This window comes from Spinacia oleracea, chromosome 6, assembly GCF_020520425.1.
Source record: "Spinacia oleracea cultivar Varoflay chromosome 6, BTI_SOV_V1, whole genome shotgun sequence".
Classification (NCBI taxonomy): domain Eukaryota; kingdom Viridiplantae; phylum Streptophyta; class Magnoliopsida; order Caryophyllales; family Amaranthaceae; genus Spinacia; species Spinacia oleracea.
The window spans coordinates 67,020,542-67,037,564 of record NC_079492.1 but is presented as its reverse complement, the minus strand read 5'-3'; the positions used below and the strand labels follow the sequence as shown (position 1 = coordinate 67,037,564).

The window sequence follows — 17,023 nt, the reverse complement described above, 5'->3', positions numbered from 1 at the left end:
CCACTGCGCAGGAGGAGACGAGGTTCAGCGCGCAGGGAGAAGAGGCCGGAGGACGAGTATGCTTGCCGGAGGAAGAACGGCCGTCGCAGTTGGCCTGGGTGCAGTGAGAAGTTGGACCAAGGAAGGAAGCGGGCTAGGAGGACAAGGCAGTGAAAGGAGAAGCAGACATTCGATTTAGGTTAGAGCAAAGTGAGAATAGCTAGGTGAGTGCCAAACCAAATTCTGAAAAGTTTCAAATTCATTTGCCTCGCAGTATTACTAAACTGCGATGCAAATAACTTTAAGAGGTTTTTAAAGTCATTTGCCTCGCAGTTTAGTAATATTGCGAGGCAAATGAGTGACTCAATTGCGTCGCAGCTCTACTAATCTGCGACGCAAATGACTTTAAGAACATTTTAAAGTCATTTGCCTCGCAGTTTAGTAATACTGCGACGCAAATGACTAAAATTAAAGCTAAAATTTTTCATTTGCGTCGCATGTCTATGGTTGCGACGCAAATTCACCGATGCAAATGAGCCTTTTTCCACTAGTGACTGAATCGAGAATAATTGAAATAAAAAAGTAACACAAAATCGTAAGCAAGCGAACACAACAAAAGTTGGCCAATGTTTCTCATAATAGATTACATTTACTAATTACTAGTGATACCCAGGATCACTAAGGGCTTTAGGAGTAGTCAATATTGCCTCGACTTCGCATATTGAAATATCACCAATAGAAGCGAACATTAAAGCCCTGTCCACCGTTTCGCTGTTGTTCCCTTCGCTTTTGTGCGTCGTTTTCCCCTTATCCAAACTGTTCTTGATATTTTTCCATTCTTGGTCATCATAATGTCGTGATTCGGAAATTTCAGTGTACACCTGCAATGATAATTGAAGTTGTTAATATCTGCTCCCTCCGACTCTTACTCCCTCCGTCCCATAATTATCTTCCTGTTTGACCAAAAATACGGATTTTAAGAAAATTGGAATATAGTACATGAAAAAGTGGAATAAAGTACAAATGATGATAGAGTTGTATGGAAAAGTGGAATAAAGTACATGTGAAAGAGAATATAGTACATGGGACAAGTGGAATATAGTACATGGGTAGGGTTTTCAATTCAATTTTAATTAATATAGTACATGAGAAAGTGAGGACCTTAGTAGCCAAAATTAGAAACAGGGAGATAATTTTGGGACGCTCGTTTAGAAAAGCAGGAAGATAATTTTGGGACGGAGGGTTTACCCCGTTAAATTTTTTATGGTCAAAATGTTAAAACGTTTGAACATGGATTATTAATAACCATAAAAAGTAATATTATTCATGTGAGATCTCGTTAGATAGAGTTCAATACATAACTTAAAATATCAATTTTTTAAAAAAGAATCTACTACTCCCTCCGTTTCTTTTTGTTTATTACGTATTCTTTTTAAGGTGTTTCAAAATGTTTGTTACGTGGGAGAATATTATTTTTATATACTTATTATACTATCATTTTTTGTGCCAGTTTTTAATTTTAATTGTTCCAATTTTTTGAACTCATTAAATTTCTTTACAATTTCCTAAGTATGTTAAGTTAGCAATCTTTGTGCTTTTCCATTATTGGTTCATTTTGATGAATAAAACAATCTTATTGGTTGTTGTAATGATTAGTGGATTAGGGTTTTACTTAAGTTTATTTTTTTAATAAAAAAGAAAAAAAAATCTTTGCTATACGTTAATAAACGTGTAAAAGTCCAAACGTAACAAGCAAAAATAAGCGGTAGGAGTAGTATATAACAGGAGTTATTTATAGTTTAACTAGTGTTTTGAATACCGTGAAAAGTAAGATAGGACAAACATAAAGATAGAGATAAAAAAGATAAAGATAAAGATAAAGGAAGTAGCTTTTTCTGATATATTGATTCTATTTATCAAATTGTTAACCGATTTTCTATAAACTGTTAAACGGTCTCACTTTGTCAATATCCCACTTGGTAAGATATCTTTTATATTGGGCCAGTAAAAAAGTTAAAAGGTGATTGTTTGTACCTATGTGACGAGGTTGTCAATATCGCTGGTAACCAGCGAAATAAGGACCCCATACCCACTTTAAAAAAAAAAAAAAAAAATTAGAAACATGGCCCACCTTTAAATAAATGTGTAAAAGTATTGTTAACTTGTTATATACTGTCATTTCTAATATAAGTATTGTCATTGTTGTATATGTACTGTCATTGTTGTATTAAAATACTGTCACAATCACCAAACAAAAGGAAATTATGTATACAACTGTAATGAAATATAAAAAGTAAAGAGACCACTTAAATGAATGGATAAAAGTATGTATACAAGTGTTATATAAGTATTGTCATCGTTTGCATAAATACTGTCATTGTTGTATTAAAATACCGTCATTGTTGTACTAATTACTGTCATTGTTGCCCATATGTAGTACTTTGTTTGACTTTTCAACTCGTGAGATGAAATTACCATTTTACCCCGGGTATGGGGTAATTATGTCGCTGGTTACCAGCGATGTAGCCTCCCTCCCTATGTGACAATTACACACCCTGTTACTTTTTCAAAATTTTGTTTTTTTAACCATACTTTCCGTTCCCTATTCAAATCTCTATAGTCCATACAACAATAATGATCTTACTACATGCATACTTAGTGTATAAGATATTTTATACACCATGCTTTTATATTGGTTGAAATGACATATTTATTGGCTTTTATTCACAATTTTAGAGGGTTTGATGATGTGTTAACAAATTAATGGTGGTGTACAAGAAAATCTTATACACTAGGTGTACATGTAGCATTTTCCCAACAATAACCATTTGTATATCCTTCCACTTTGCCCTTCGCCGGTATATCTAGCGAAACTGACTCGTACTCGATTATCAGATTCGAATTATCTAATATGAGACCTGAACTTTACCTCAAATGTACCCGACCCGATTTGAGCCGACCCATAACGAACGAACCCAACAAATTTAAAATGTATCTAATAATAGCTATTCATTTTTATTTTTTCGGGAAATATAATAATTATTTTATTTAAGCGTATGGACTATGAATCAAATATGACACGAACCAACAACCATTCTGAAACGATCAATACCCGAAAAATAAGGCAGTAAAGAAAGAGGGACGAAGATAATAAATACCTTGTTGGTGACATTTGTCCGAAGGTTGGAAAATGATAACACCCAGTGAAGGTTATTTCCCTTGTACACAACGACAGCTTCAGAGCTATGTCCATCTGCATGTTTGCCGTGCAAAAACGCACCCCATTGCCCATTTAAAATCATCATTGGATAAGGAGATTCGCAAACCCGACCCGTCCAGCTATGAGCATCAACCAGAGTTAATGGATCCCCAGTAGCATTGTAAATCGTGCACATCGTCATCGTATCTAGCCCAAATCGAGGCTCCAAAGCCTTGAGGAATTTTCTAGCATTTGTGTCCTTTCCTTCCGCATTCTTCATCTCCAACGCTACAACTGCGCGATTATGAGCATTTATGTCCTTGTCCTTTGTCCCATGGTATTCCGGCATTGATTTCAGCATCTCCTGTGTGATGGGAGTTCCGAACACGTTTGAACCCATTTCTTTTTCTACCCACCTGCATCAAACATGGTGCTAATTGTTATATTTTTATAGAAAAAATCGCAATTTAGATTACAAAATGAGTATACAAGCGGAAAATGAGTATAATGTTCCAACATTATACTATATGTTCTTTGTAATTTAAACTATATGCTTCATTTGCTACTCCGTATATGCGTATAAGTGGAACATTATATTTTATGTTCTTTGCAATGTGAACTATATCTTCTTTGAATATGATTGTTGTGTTCTTTGTATTTGAACTACATGTTCATTAAAAAAAGGGGTGCACAACACTGAGCACCCGATTACATAAACAATCATTTTTTTTTTTTTTTTACACAAATGTCATGAAAGTGGGAAAAATGTATGACTAAAAATAAAAACAGAAAACCTTTTTTCAAACACCCGAATAAGAAAACAAAAAACATTTAAAAAATGAAGATAGTAATGTAAAACTAGAGATATTTATAGCAATGTAATTATATAAAAATTAGAGGATGTATTAAGTACTGAAAATAAACAAACATTTGGATAATCATTTAGTCACCTGAAGTTTGACGTGGAAAAAAAAGAAGAGACTATCACAAAAGCTATTTGGAGATGGTTGATTGCAGTAGTATGCAGTATTAGTGCTTGGCTTTGAAAGCATATTTATAAATTTTGAGAAACGAAAGGGTAAAACCGTAAACACATGCAGATATACTATTTTAAACTGTATACATAATAGTTTGTTTTTTAGTGTAACTGTGTACATAGGTTTAAAAAGGGGGTTTTTAATCTAACGCCCTAATTTGCTAAAACTCTCGAGTATTATTGGTGGAATACATCAATTTTTAGCTATAAAAATTAGAACAACTTAGCTGGATATTACGTATATACGAACTGAACAATTTGTCGCGTCGTTGCCGAACCACTTATCTAGAAAACAATTATGCGCTACCTCCGATGCACTCACAAGCGTCGATTGGAGACCAGAATACTTGCCTAGAACAGAAGAGTGTTTGATAATTAGAGAAAGAATACAGAGAATAGTTTTTGTGATTGTGTGTTTATAAAAAACGGAAGAGGAAGTATATATAAGAACCATGTAACAGTCATAAACAGCTAGTAGTAGAAGTAGTGGATGATTTAATCGATTAGTGGGTGGAGTAATTGGGCAGTTACAATATTTAATGAGTTGATTAATTCTTCTAACCGTTAGACTTAATCATAACCATTTATGACCAAAAAGAATAACCCGGCCCACAAAACCCACCCCCACCCCCGCGAACCGCATTCGCCCAGTACCAAGTACCAAGACCCAAGGCCCACGCCCCGAGCCCAACCCGATTGGCCGGCGCGCGCGCACGTTTGTGTGTTGTGTGTCCACCAATGCCACCTCTTACGCTTTCTTATACATGTGTTTCCCTCAAGTCCCCAAATATAAACACTAAATGAAGTTGGTGTTTTTTCCATGTGAGACTTTTCACATTTCCATTTTTCCCACTCATTTTATTTTGCACTTTCACTAGTACTTCCAACAATCCCACACAGGTCCGAAGATGAGAAGAAAAAAGAAGAAAATGAAGGAATTGAATTTCTGGGCAAAACAAACAATTGAATAAGTGTCAATGTCTTGTGACTTGAATTAACACTTAGTGACTTTCAAGCTAGGATCTCTTTTCTACCAAGTGACTTTCGTTTTGAACTTAATAGGAGGTTAAAAACCCGTTACTCAAAGCACATAATTGAACATGTATAATATTCTGAATCTCCGCCAATAAGAGTAACGTATTTATACTAACCATACGTCCATAACCTGGATGCTCATAGGTGCTCTAGAGAATATATAGCCCATGCAATTCTCATAGGAAATGACCTTACTTCCACACCTAAGTAGGTGAATCCCATCAAGTGTGAGCTTTACCACACCACCAAAAGTATGGATATGGGTTCATTAAGAGCCGTATGCTCAATCTCGTTCCAAATAGTAGCAAGCACATCATAAACATGCAAGGAATGACAAAAACAAAAATTTGTGTTTCAGAATTATTACATAATGTTCCCCTTTGAACTCTTAGATAGTAGGAGTTCATCAAATGGGCCTCAAGCCCATCCCCTTCGACGTTTTTAAAACTAGTTTCTTATATAGGCCTTTCGTTAACGGATCTGCGATGTTCTTTCAGACAAAACATAGTCTAGTGATATCACTCCACTTGACATCAATTCTTTGACAACCTTGTGCCTCAAACGAATGTGTCTCTTCTTCCCATTGTAGGCATGGTTTTTTGCCACGACAATAACAGATTGCGAATCACAATGAAGTGCAACTGAAGGAGTTGGTGAGGGAATACAGTTAAAAACATATTAACACAGCGGAAAAATCCCCAAAGCCAGGAACCATGTATAAACTACAGATCAAGCAGACTTACGTTTTTAGCGTGTTTTTCCTAGATTCAACGTACCATGAACACGAACAAGGACTCCAGATGTCGTTCCTCTACTTGGTTCACCGGCACGTTTAGATCTGTCTTGAGACCGATGGCTTAGAAGTCACTCAAGATATTTTTCATTTTGGGAAGAACACATTCATGGAGGCAAAGAGAGAATTAGGGTTTCTCTTTTTCTCCTAGGGTTGTGTGTACAATCTGAATTGTATGTGATTGAAAAGTGTACTTAGGTTATTAGAATAACCTAGTAGTCATAATAAGCAAGCCAACTAACTTGGTGGGCAACCCAACCAAGTTGGCCGGCCAAGCCCACACGCAAAGCAAGCAGCAGGCGCGCACAGCTGGGCCGTGGGCCGCGTGCGCCTGCTGCTCCTTTCTCTTCTGGCCTGTGCGCGCTACACAGCCAAGGCCTATGGGCCAGCGCTGCATTGTCATGCACGTTGCGCCCATGGGCCTTGCGCTTGTGCGCTCCATCTCGTGGGTTGCTTTCGTGTTACGATAAAATTATCCGTCGACAATTTATTTATCGTTTCATACTTGACGATCCAATCTCGTACGATACTATTATTCGTCTCTCTTAGCTTACAAATATACACAATACGATATACGATTTTACGATCCAATGTTAAATCCTATAATTATTTTTTCCGAACTAATTTCTCGAAAAGCTATTAAATGAATTTCTTATTCATTTAATCCGATGATCTGTTACATGCCAATGGTGTGACCTTATAGGTTCAGTCAAGAGTAAGCTGTGAGCCTAATTAGGATTAGTACTCACCAATCGGAAGCATTGCTCCAGCCAGCTGTTCAGATCACTTGATCTCACTGAATTAATTGTTCGTAATTAATCTGAACCTTGGTATTGGAGTAATGCACCTTGGGTGAAGGACATATTTCCTTTAGTCTCCCACTTGTCATTCAGACAAGTGTGCATTCTGATTCCTTTGTCTCTTGGTGTTACTTACTGGACAGAAGGTAAGATCCAAGACATCCTTATTAGGTCCAGAAGTGTTTCTCGAATCACTAGTTCAACTGTTAGACTTTTACAGAAGGTTAAGCCTTAACCATTTTGAGCACGGCCATGCATTTTAACAGTATCTAACTCTTCGAGAGGCCTTGTGCAACAACAACACCATATCCTATCAAATATAGGAGGACAATCCCTTCTTGTAACTTATGAACAACTTACTTTGATTCATAGTACGCCCAATAACTTCTTTTATAGTCTCCTTTTACGGTGCGACGTTTAGCGAGCATCAAAGCAAACTAATTCTCAAACAAGCAGCCATAACTACTCAGGTTCTGAGGAATAGGTTCCAATCACCATTAATGAGAACTACTTATGACATGACTTTATTCTCTTAAAGTGCTCTCATGGTCAATCCGATACAAGATCCAATAAGTATCTATGCAAATGATTTCTGACATCCAGTCCATCTAGTTCAAGAAGCAGAACTACAAATCAACTTGTAATCTAATCTTCATTAGTCATTGGTCGTCCAACCTTTCAATGACCTGGATTAGGGATCCTTTTGTGACTTCAATATTCAAGTTCACTTATGGGTGTTTCTTTGTCAAAGAATCCATCTTTACATCCCATTTGAATGGTTTGAATCACTACTAGAAAAACGCTTATTTGCATCCCCGCATTTGCCACGCCATTCTGAACATGTGACGCAAATGACAAATTTTAGAATAAAATTTAGTCATTTGCGTCGCAACTTTGTTAAACTGCGAGGCAAATGACTCTAAGATGCCCCCCAGAGTCATTTGCGTCGCAGATTAACAAAGCTGCGAGGCAAATAACTCAATCAAGTGCGTCGCACATTTGTTAATCTGCGACGCAAATGACTCTGGGGGCATCCCAAAGTCATTTGCCTCGCAGATTAACAAATGTGCGACGCAGTGCCTGCCATATTCCTCCAACATTATTTCAGATATGATAGAACCCTACATTAATTTCGCCGCTCAGCTCCTCACTTTCTCTCTCATCCTCTTCCTAGAAACTCCATTTTCAACGGCGACTTCACCTGAAATCTCCTCTAACCAACCTATCTTCATCTCGATCTCGAAATATAAAACCAAAAAACCCCAAAAGAGATAGTGCGGGATTGAAAAAACAAAACCCAGCACCAGAAAACCCCCAAATCAATTGGGCGGTGACGCAAAACCCAGCCAATCAACCCTTGCAGCGCCGGCGTAATCGCTTATACCCTCACCGTCGACCATCGGCCTGCTCTTTCATCTCTGTTCTTCAGTGGCCCCAGCACCCCAGCCAGCCACCAGCACGAAGCAGGGTAACTACGAAGCATCCCCGCAACACTTGCGCGATCCCGCGCGCTTTCCTGGCTTGTGCAGCCTTGCTCGACAACCCAGAACCTCTCGCCCTCCCTCGCATCCTCTTAGAAGATGGGCACAACGTAATTTCTTCATCTTTTAATTAGATTAATCTGATTGATTTATTTCATGTAATTACTCATGCATTTTCGTAATTTGGTTCCTCTGAACTGCTGATTTTTGTGCAATTGGATTCAAAGGAGAAAAGGGGGGTAATTGAATTCAATTTGATTTTTGCGCTTCTGTAATTTTTGCTGCAGGTGTTTGCATTTGTTGCAGCTGAGTATGAAACCCATAAACATGCACTGAATCAGGTAATTAGCCATTGCTATCTTGTGATTAGTAACTATAATTTTTCTTTTTGGATCTTAAACCAGAATAAGTTTCTTCTGAAAGAAATTGTACCAAGCAGCTGAAGTCAAAAAAAATTGTTGTTGAATTGTTTATGATATGCATAGATTTAATATTTCTATACTTTGAAGTTCATTATTTATATTCTTTGTGAACTATTATTGTTCTGGAAGCGTTTATGTATGACCTGCTTGCCTTAGGAGAGCTGTTTAGGACATCCAATTTTTCAGATGTGAGTTTCTTCGTAGGATAAATCACTTCGTCCACAACCCAACCCACCCACCCAAAGAGTTCCCTAACTTATGAGGTTGATTTTGTTGGTAATTACATCCGTGTCTCGAGTGATAAGTCCCAAAATGGATTGATTGTAACATTAAAAGATAAGAACCGTGAATATCTACATGGGGGTGATCAAGACACTTAACCGTGAATTATTGTCTGTTTAGCTGCAAGGCAGCAGCTTTTAACAAATTAGTGAAAGCTAGGCAATCAGTTGTCCTGCTGATCCGCCTCATTAGAATATTTCAGATGCTCTTAAGTCTTAACATTACGGAGTACTCCTTATTGTTACTTGTTCATTTTATCAGCTGCGCATTCTGTACTGCATGTCTGCATATGCCTACACTGAAAATAGTTGGAGACCCTTGATCCAATACGAATTGAGTAGGTCTTCTTGTGCAGGTTAATGCTGCAGGTGCAGGTGCTATAGTTGGAGCTGCTATTGTTGTTTGGACTCGTAGCAAGAAGGAGATTGCTGGGATGGCTGCTCTTATTTCCATTCTAGGAGCTGCAGCTGATTATTCAAGGACTGAGCTGCAGCTGCTCTTCTTTTTGTCTTTTGTTTTCAGTTTGCCCATATGGTTACATGATTGCTTTCCTGTTGAAGTGATTAATTTTGATTCTAGGTTCTTGCCTAGATCAGTTATTCTGTTAACACTTAACACTAGAGTATGAGTCAAGGTGATTATGCAGTTATGCTTGTATCGAATGAGTTAAGACAGCCATATGTGGCGGTTTCCCTGTTCCCCAAAAGAACATATTATGTCTGTTACAAGTGTTTGGTGCTACTTTCAGCCACTTGGAAGCCTTTTCCATCTCTAAAACGTACTGGTGTGTCGTATTCAGAACTCACATTTTTGCACTGTTGCTCGTTGCCTTGCTGAACTCACTATATAATAGGTTTCATTTTAATATATATATATATATATATATATATATATATATATATATATATATATATATATATATATATATATATATATATATATATATATATATATATATATATATATATATATATATACATATTAAAATGAAACCTATTTTTTTTACAAAATTCAAAGTCATTTGCGTCGCACATTAGCTTAATGTGCGACGCAAATGACTTATTTTGTTTGGCGCCAAAAGGTCATTTGCCACGCACATTAAGCTAATGTGCGTGGCAAATGACTTTTCAGCACCATGCTGAAAAGTCATTTGCCACGACATTAAGCTATTGTGCGTGGCAAATGAGAGTTATTTGCGTCGCACTTTTGTGCGACGCAAATGACTTTTAGTCATTTGCGTCGCGACCTTTTGCGTCGCGCAATGTGCGACGCAAATGACCTTAAATGTGCGATGCAAATGAGTCATTTTCCACTAGTGAATCACTTGGACTTTCTCATTTAACACTAAACCAAGATTAAATGAACTACAAAATATAATTTCACAAATGATAAATGTTTAAACCAAATGCTTACCAATTTGTGGGCCTCTAACCCAAATTCAAGCATTTAATGTTTTACAGATATAAGCCTTTCACCCAATACTTAAAACATTCATGGAAGTCAAACTTGATTCCACTTCTGCATATGAGTGTTGTATCTCATTCCATGCAGAGGTTTAGTTTATCATACTTTGCTATTCTTAGCATCTTTTCTATTGAAAGCCTTTCGATTTAAGATGAAAAGATCATTGAATATTTTTATAGAATGATCTAGTCTTTCATTGCTGTTTAGAATGATAATCATATTTAAAATAGAAAATCATCCGGATAACAGACTTGTGATCAACCTGAGTTCATTGAAGAACTCCCATTAGAAACAATCCCCTTTCATTGCTTCTTAGGCAATAATGAATTCATTTCAATTATGTAGAATTGAAAATGATGCTATTCTTTTGGATACTCCAACCAGTTCACAGAGATGTGGGAGATACATCTTTCAACTAAGAACCTCAAAAATAATCATTGATTCAGTTTTCCATGCATCACATATGGTTTAGAACCTATGTTACCACCTTTTAATCACGACGCCTAATTGCCCGTGTATGTTTGTGATTTGCCCAATAACAAGATCCAACTTTTGTTTAGGCTATGCATGCAGCATCAAAACTTTAGTTCATCTTCACTTCCTCTTATCAAGTGCTCATCCTACATGTCCAAATGTATTGGATGTTCTTGATATTATTCTAATGATCTTTGATCTAGATCAAGAGAGATTGGTATAAATTCGTCACGATCCAATGTTCACGAGTTATCTTGGCGATCTATATATCACATCATACATGATTGATTGTAATGCAAAACCCATCCGCATTTTAAAATCTATCCATGTAACTTTTAGCTTTATTCTGTTTCAAGAGATACTGAATATTGCTAAAATCTTGGCATTGCCATGTTATATAAGGTGAAAGCACTTCTTCAAGGTCCTTCATGTTTAACTTCAGTAATAACAGCCTAGCTTTATACTTAGTGAAAGAATTCATTACTTAGACTTACTCACATGGGTTGAGAGTCTCTTTTGAGTCTCTCAATTGTGTTTGATTTAGTAATTACTTTTACAGAATCCAAACAACACTTTAGATCCTATCCAATAGATCTTTAACCCAGTATTCTAAGTTTCGCCATGGTTCTAATATCGACAAATACTTTCAAATCTAACCATTTAGAATTTGAATGTCACTTTCAATAGAGAGATATGTATCTCATATAGAACCAATAAACTTGACTTAGCTCCCACTAAACTCCTCATCTACCAGATGCTCCATATTTTCATAAAGATATGATTGCTCAATAGTCTTGTTGAAAGATATGGTCCAATTCCCACTTGCATGCTTTAATCTATGAATAGATTTCTTAAGCTTGCTCTTTTATCTAGCATTCAAAACTTTTACATTGTGTGATGTACACAATTCCTTTCTACAAGTCCAATTGAGGAAGGTGTTTCATTTTCCGATTGTCATATTTCCATATGAAACGATTGCTATTTTTATTCGAAATAATTCAAGCATTCTGACTTGGTGAAAAAGATTTCAACATTATCAACTCCGAGAAGTTGTTTATAATCTTTAACCACCAATCTAGCTTTTCTTTTGTATGAGTATACAATATCATCTTTGTATGTTTTGAAAACATGTTTGCAACCAATTTGAGTGAACCCTTTATGCAAATCAACCAAATCATATATTTATTGGCCTCGAACCAAATCATAGATTCAAGATGAAGATATTTCAGATTTAATGGCCTCAAACCATTTTATATGGCCTCAAACCATACTTAAGTTTCTGATGGCCTCAAACCATACTTGGGAATTTTTAATTCGTCGTAGCTAACCCGTAGCTCGTATGTCCTTGAAGCACTTACAAAGTCTTCATAGTTTTCATCCTCAAGATATCTATGTATCTATCTTGGTTGAATTCTATTCCTTATACGATTTACCTAGGTATTGAACATCAAACGTTAGTGTCTATAAAGACATTACTCAAGTACTTTGAGTATTAGGATTCTTTTGAAGAACTTCTAAAGTCTTCCTGAAGCTCTTCCAAAGGCTTCTAAGTACGGAGCTTTTCCAAAGACTCCTAAGTATCCTACATTTGTTTGTTGCTTGACTCGAAGTTCTTTTGAGGTCACTTTGAGGTCATTTTTCTCCCACTTGTCTTTTTGGAAATATGATGGTTTCCTAAAATACATTATCTAGAGCAACAACCATATGTTCTCAGATTTGTGGTAGAATCAATACCTTTTGTTTCTATGAGTTGCTTATAAAGAAACATATATCTATTCCTGAGTGTGTTTGATGTAAAAACTAACTCCCACTGGGTTTGGCAACCCAAGATATATATATGCTGAAAAGATGTAATGAGTCGAAGTTCAATCCTTATGACAACTTATCCTTAGCTTTGACAACTTTGTTTAGTGTGATAGTCACTTGAGAGTATCATTTAGAAACTATGTAGGAAAATAGTCGTGATTATCGTTAATCGAATAGATTCCAATTTCTCCATTTGGACATACCATATTCTTATGGAGCTTCGATTGTCATAATGCCATATAAACGATCTAGATAATCTTTCTTGGCTCATGCAAACATCAATTGACCCAACCTAGATGTTCCAAAATTCTTTCCAAGTTGATTTATACCCTTTTGTGAATCGCATTGAAGCATTTCACATATTTCACCTTGAGTAAATATAGCCATATTTTCTCAAATTCTTGTGAAATAGGTAAGTCATAAAATCCATCTTTGGCCCATGAACTTAATTGTCTAGAAACTTCTAACAATAGTCCATTTCCACGTCATGTTCAACAAGTAAGACCCATGTGTCTTAAATTAGTCAACTTTCAAAAATCCATGCAATGGAATCTTAGAATGTTGTCTTGTTGATATGGTCCTATGACATTGCCAAAGATATGTGGAACACAAATCAAAATATTTCATTTGAACCTTTTGAATTTTTAGTGTGAAAAGATTTGTTTGTTTATTAATCAATCATATGACTCAACCCTTAAATGACCATTTCATTCAAATAAACACTCAACGAATGTTTTTCTTTACTTTGAATGTGAGTCTTTCTGTTGTCTAAACAGAAATTGTTTATGATGATTAATGGAATATAATACCATTAAGTTCCAGCCTTTAGATGGACTTTAAAACAAACATGATGACCCTACAATTAATGTAGCACAACTTTTCTACATTTCCCACTTGTAGGTCAATAACCAGACTTAGCTCCCAGAATTTGAGTTCCTAACAAAGTTAGAACCTCAAGCGGTAATCTAATACCATAGGAGTTTATTTGCTAAGTCGTTTCACTTCAACATAAACTTCTAGGTAGAAATAGAGTTTTGAGTTCATTTCTTTTGTTCCCGTTTCCTATCCTTTCTAGCACGTTTTCTTATAGTCCAAAAGATTTTACTCTTTGCTCAATGTTCTTACTTTTTTATGCTTATAAAGTCCCTTTCTTTTATTCACTTTGAATGACAACATCCAATGAGTCTAGTTCATTTATTGAATCAAAAGAAAATTGGTTGTTAACCATTGGTTATACACGAGCCTTTAACTCAATACTTCATTATTCCAAAACCACCCAGTATTCTGAATATATGATGTCTAATTGGTCTACCATTCAAATTTTAGTTTGAAAACAACCACAAAGATCACTATAAGAAAATAGCATTGAAGATACGCTCTCATTCTCTTTTTCTTTGAGAATCTCTCTCAAAATTAGTTTACAATCGATCGAGGAAATATCGCAGTTCTATTATCCGAACGCAATAAAGTTGAAGATTTACAAATCTACAAAATGAACTAGCAAAGAAAACAATTATCATACTTTAATAACTTGAATAAAAGAATTATCATTAAAGCTATTAAACATTTCATTCATGCAAAATAAAACATGGTCCATAATGAATGAAACGATTCCAAGACCCTAATAGTCCTAAATCCTTAAGCATGCTTTGGCTTGACTTATGTCTTTTAAGATTCTAGGTAAGCAAAAACCAATTTCTAGTAATCTCCAAATTACTCTTGGTTAATAAATTAATACCATAATTTATCCATTTGCCACAATATGTTCCAATATTGTTTGAGTTGCAACCACAATCAACGTGCTCCTTTGGGATGCCTTACTATCTAAGTATACTAAAATAGCACCTCGCTTTGGTGGAAACCTACTACCTTAGATCCTTAGATTTTTGTAAGTGCTTGATTTGGAAGGCAATTATAAACTCAATATTACTTTGGACCTAGTTGTTTATATGTTGGTTTGATTATTTAGTGAACTAAATCTGATCAAACATACAAACAACATTCATGCATAATATACATTCATTCAATATATATAATTGCATAAATAACTTTGGTGAACTAGTATGGCCCAAAACTTGGTCGTGAAGCATCTAATCTTCCTTTCACCTTGTTAGCTTGGCATCATCTTGAACTTCATTCAAAAGCTAACTTAAAGTTCTAAAAATCTAGAAGAACTTGAAATAATAATAATAACCTAATTATTACATCAAAACTTCAATGGTACGCAGTACCATATTTAAAACTTTACATTCAAAGATAGAACAGTATGCAGACCGTATTTAACTTTTCTAGATTGGCCATACTAGTCACCTTGAATACCTGCAATATATAAAATGATTTCTATGCATTCATCCATTCGTGTCCTAAAACGAATTGCCCAAATAAATGTACAAGTATTTACATGATTTATTTAAAAATCACGTTCACGTAAAACGCGACCAAAAAGATTAATCAATTCCGAATTATTAACCCTTAGAATTATTCTAATAAAAATTTAATTTAATTAACATAATGGTGCCCTACGAAAAATAATTAAAAATAATTATTTTTAATAATTTCATTTAAACGGCTCCCACTTAAACCAATTTTTAATTTGGACTGTATAATTTTAAATATTTAAACTCGCGGCCCGACCCAAGTCAAATAAAATAAAAATAATTTAAAAGTCCACCGTTAGCCCCTTCGTGCAAAATTAATCCCAAAGCCCAAAAATTGGGCCTTGAAATAAAACGAAGCAAAAACTGCACAATTATGTGCATCGTGGGCTAGGCAAATGCCCAGCCCATCGACGTGCATTGCAATGCACCAACGCCGCCACGCGAAGGCACAAGGCCCAACGCGCAAGCACGAGGCATCGCAGCGCATAGGCACTCGCGCCTGGTTGCCCCTGCTGCTTGTCGCTGCCTGTGGCTTAGCGCGAGCTCGCCTGAGGGCTTTGTTAGGTTATGATACATATGACAATTCATAAATCATGCGGAAAAACCATAAAGCCAGGAAAGCATATTATATTCACATAATCATTTAGCATAGAATTGATGCATACATGTTGTAGCGTGCCTTCCCTAGCTGCGCCCGAACCGAACAAGAACAAGTCTTTAGGACTCCAAATGTCGTCCCTCCGTAGATAGTCCACAGTACGTCCGGATCCGCCTCAAGTTAGACCAACTAGAATCGCCCTTACGGTTACTAGGAATTTCGGCTAGTGTTTGCAAGTGTATGGTTAATTTTATTTCAAAAACTTACCCTTTGAATAATTCAATCGTCTCCGCAAATAATGACCCTAGGCCCTTATTTATAGAGGTATGGAAAAGGAACTGGAATCCTATTAGGATACTAATTAGTTAAACTAGAATCCTAGTAGGACTCTAACTAATTAATTTTATCCTTTTAGGATTAGGAATTTAATCATCAAACAAATCCTATACAATTTAGGTTTCGTATGTGAACACAAACTCCACACGAGCATGACCCACGAGCGTGCAGGCCATGCCCGCGCACAGCCCACACGGCCGCTCGGCCCACGCGAGCCGCAAGCCCACGCGAGCTGCAGCACAGCTCGCAGCCCATCGCTGCGAGCGCTGCGCGCGCTGCCATGGCCTCCTGGGCCTGGCCTTGCGCTGGGCCTGGCGTGGCCTTGGCTGTTCGTGTGGCGCGCTTGGCTTGCTGGGCGTTGGCCTGGCTTCATGCTGGGCCCTCGTCCGGCAGGCCTCGTCCGATGCTTATTCGTACGATACGCTTTCGATTAAATTCCCGGTTCCGGAATTCATTTCCGATACGAACAATATTTAATATTTCCGATTCCGGAATTAATTTCCGTTTCGAACAAATATTTAATATTTCCGTTTCCGGAATTATTTTCCGATTCCGATAATATTTCCGATTCTGACAATATTTCCGTTTCCGGCAATATTTCCGATTTCGGCAATATTTCCATTTCCGATAATATTTTCCTATACGTACCATGTTTCCGTTTCCGGCAACATCTACGACTTGGATAATATTTATATTTCCGATACGATCCATATTTCCGATTCCGGCAATATCATCGTTTCCGGAGTATTCATTTCTTTCTTGTGACGATCTCAGCTCCCACTGAAACCAAGATCCGTCGATTCCGAATATCCATAGATAGAGTATTTAATGCCATTAAATACTTGATCCGTTTACGTACTATTTGTGTGACCCTACGGGTTCAGTCAAGAGTAAGCTGTGGATTAATATCATTAATTCCACTTGAACTGAAGCGGCCTCT

At 36.6% G+C, this 17,023-nt stretch overlaps 1 protein-coding gene across 1 annotated transcript; it reads right to left on the bottom strand.

Moving 5' to 3' along the window:
* Window positions 1-527: 527 nt before the first annotated feature.
* On the bottom strand, window positions 528-4,231 carry LOC110800232 (23 kDa jasmonate-induced protein). Its single transcript, XM_022005532.2, has 3 exons — window positions 4,129-4,231; window positions 3,138-3,594; window positions 528-860 (listed from the first exon to the last, which is right to left on the bottom strand). The coding sequence occupies exons 2-3, from the start codon at window positions 3,576-3,578 to the stop codon at window positions 639-641; spliced, it is 663 nt and encodes a 220-aa protein (XP_021861224.1). The 5' UTR covers window positions 3,579-3,594; window positions 4,129-4,231; the 3' UTR covers window positions 528-638.
* Window positions 4,232-17,023: the final 12,792 nt, after the last annotated feature.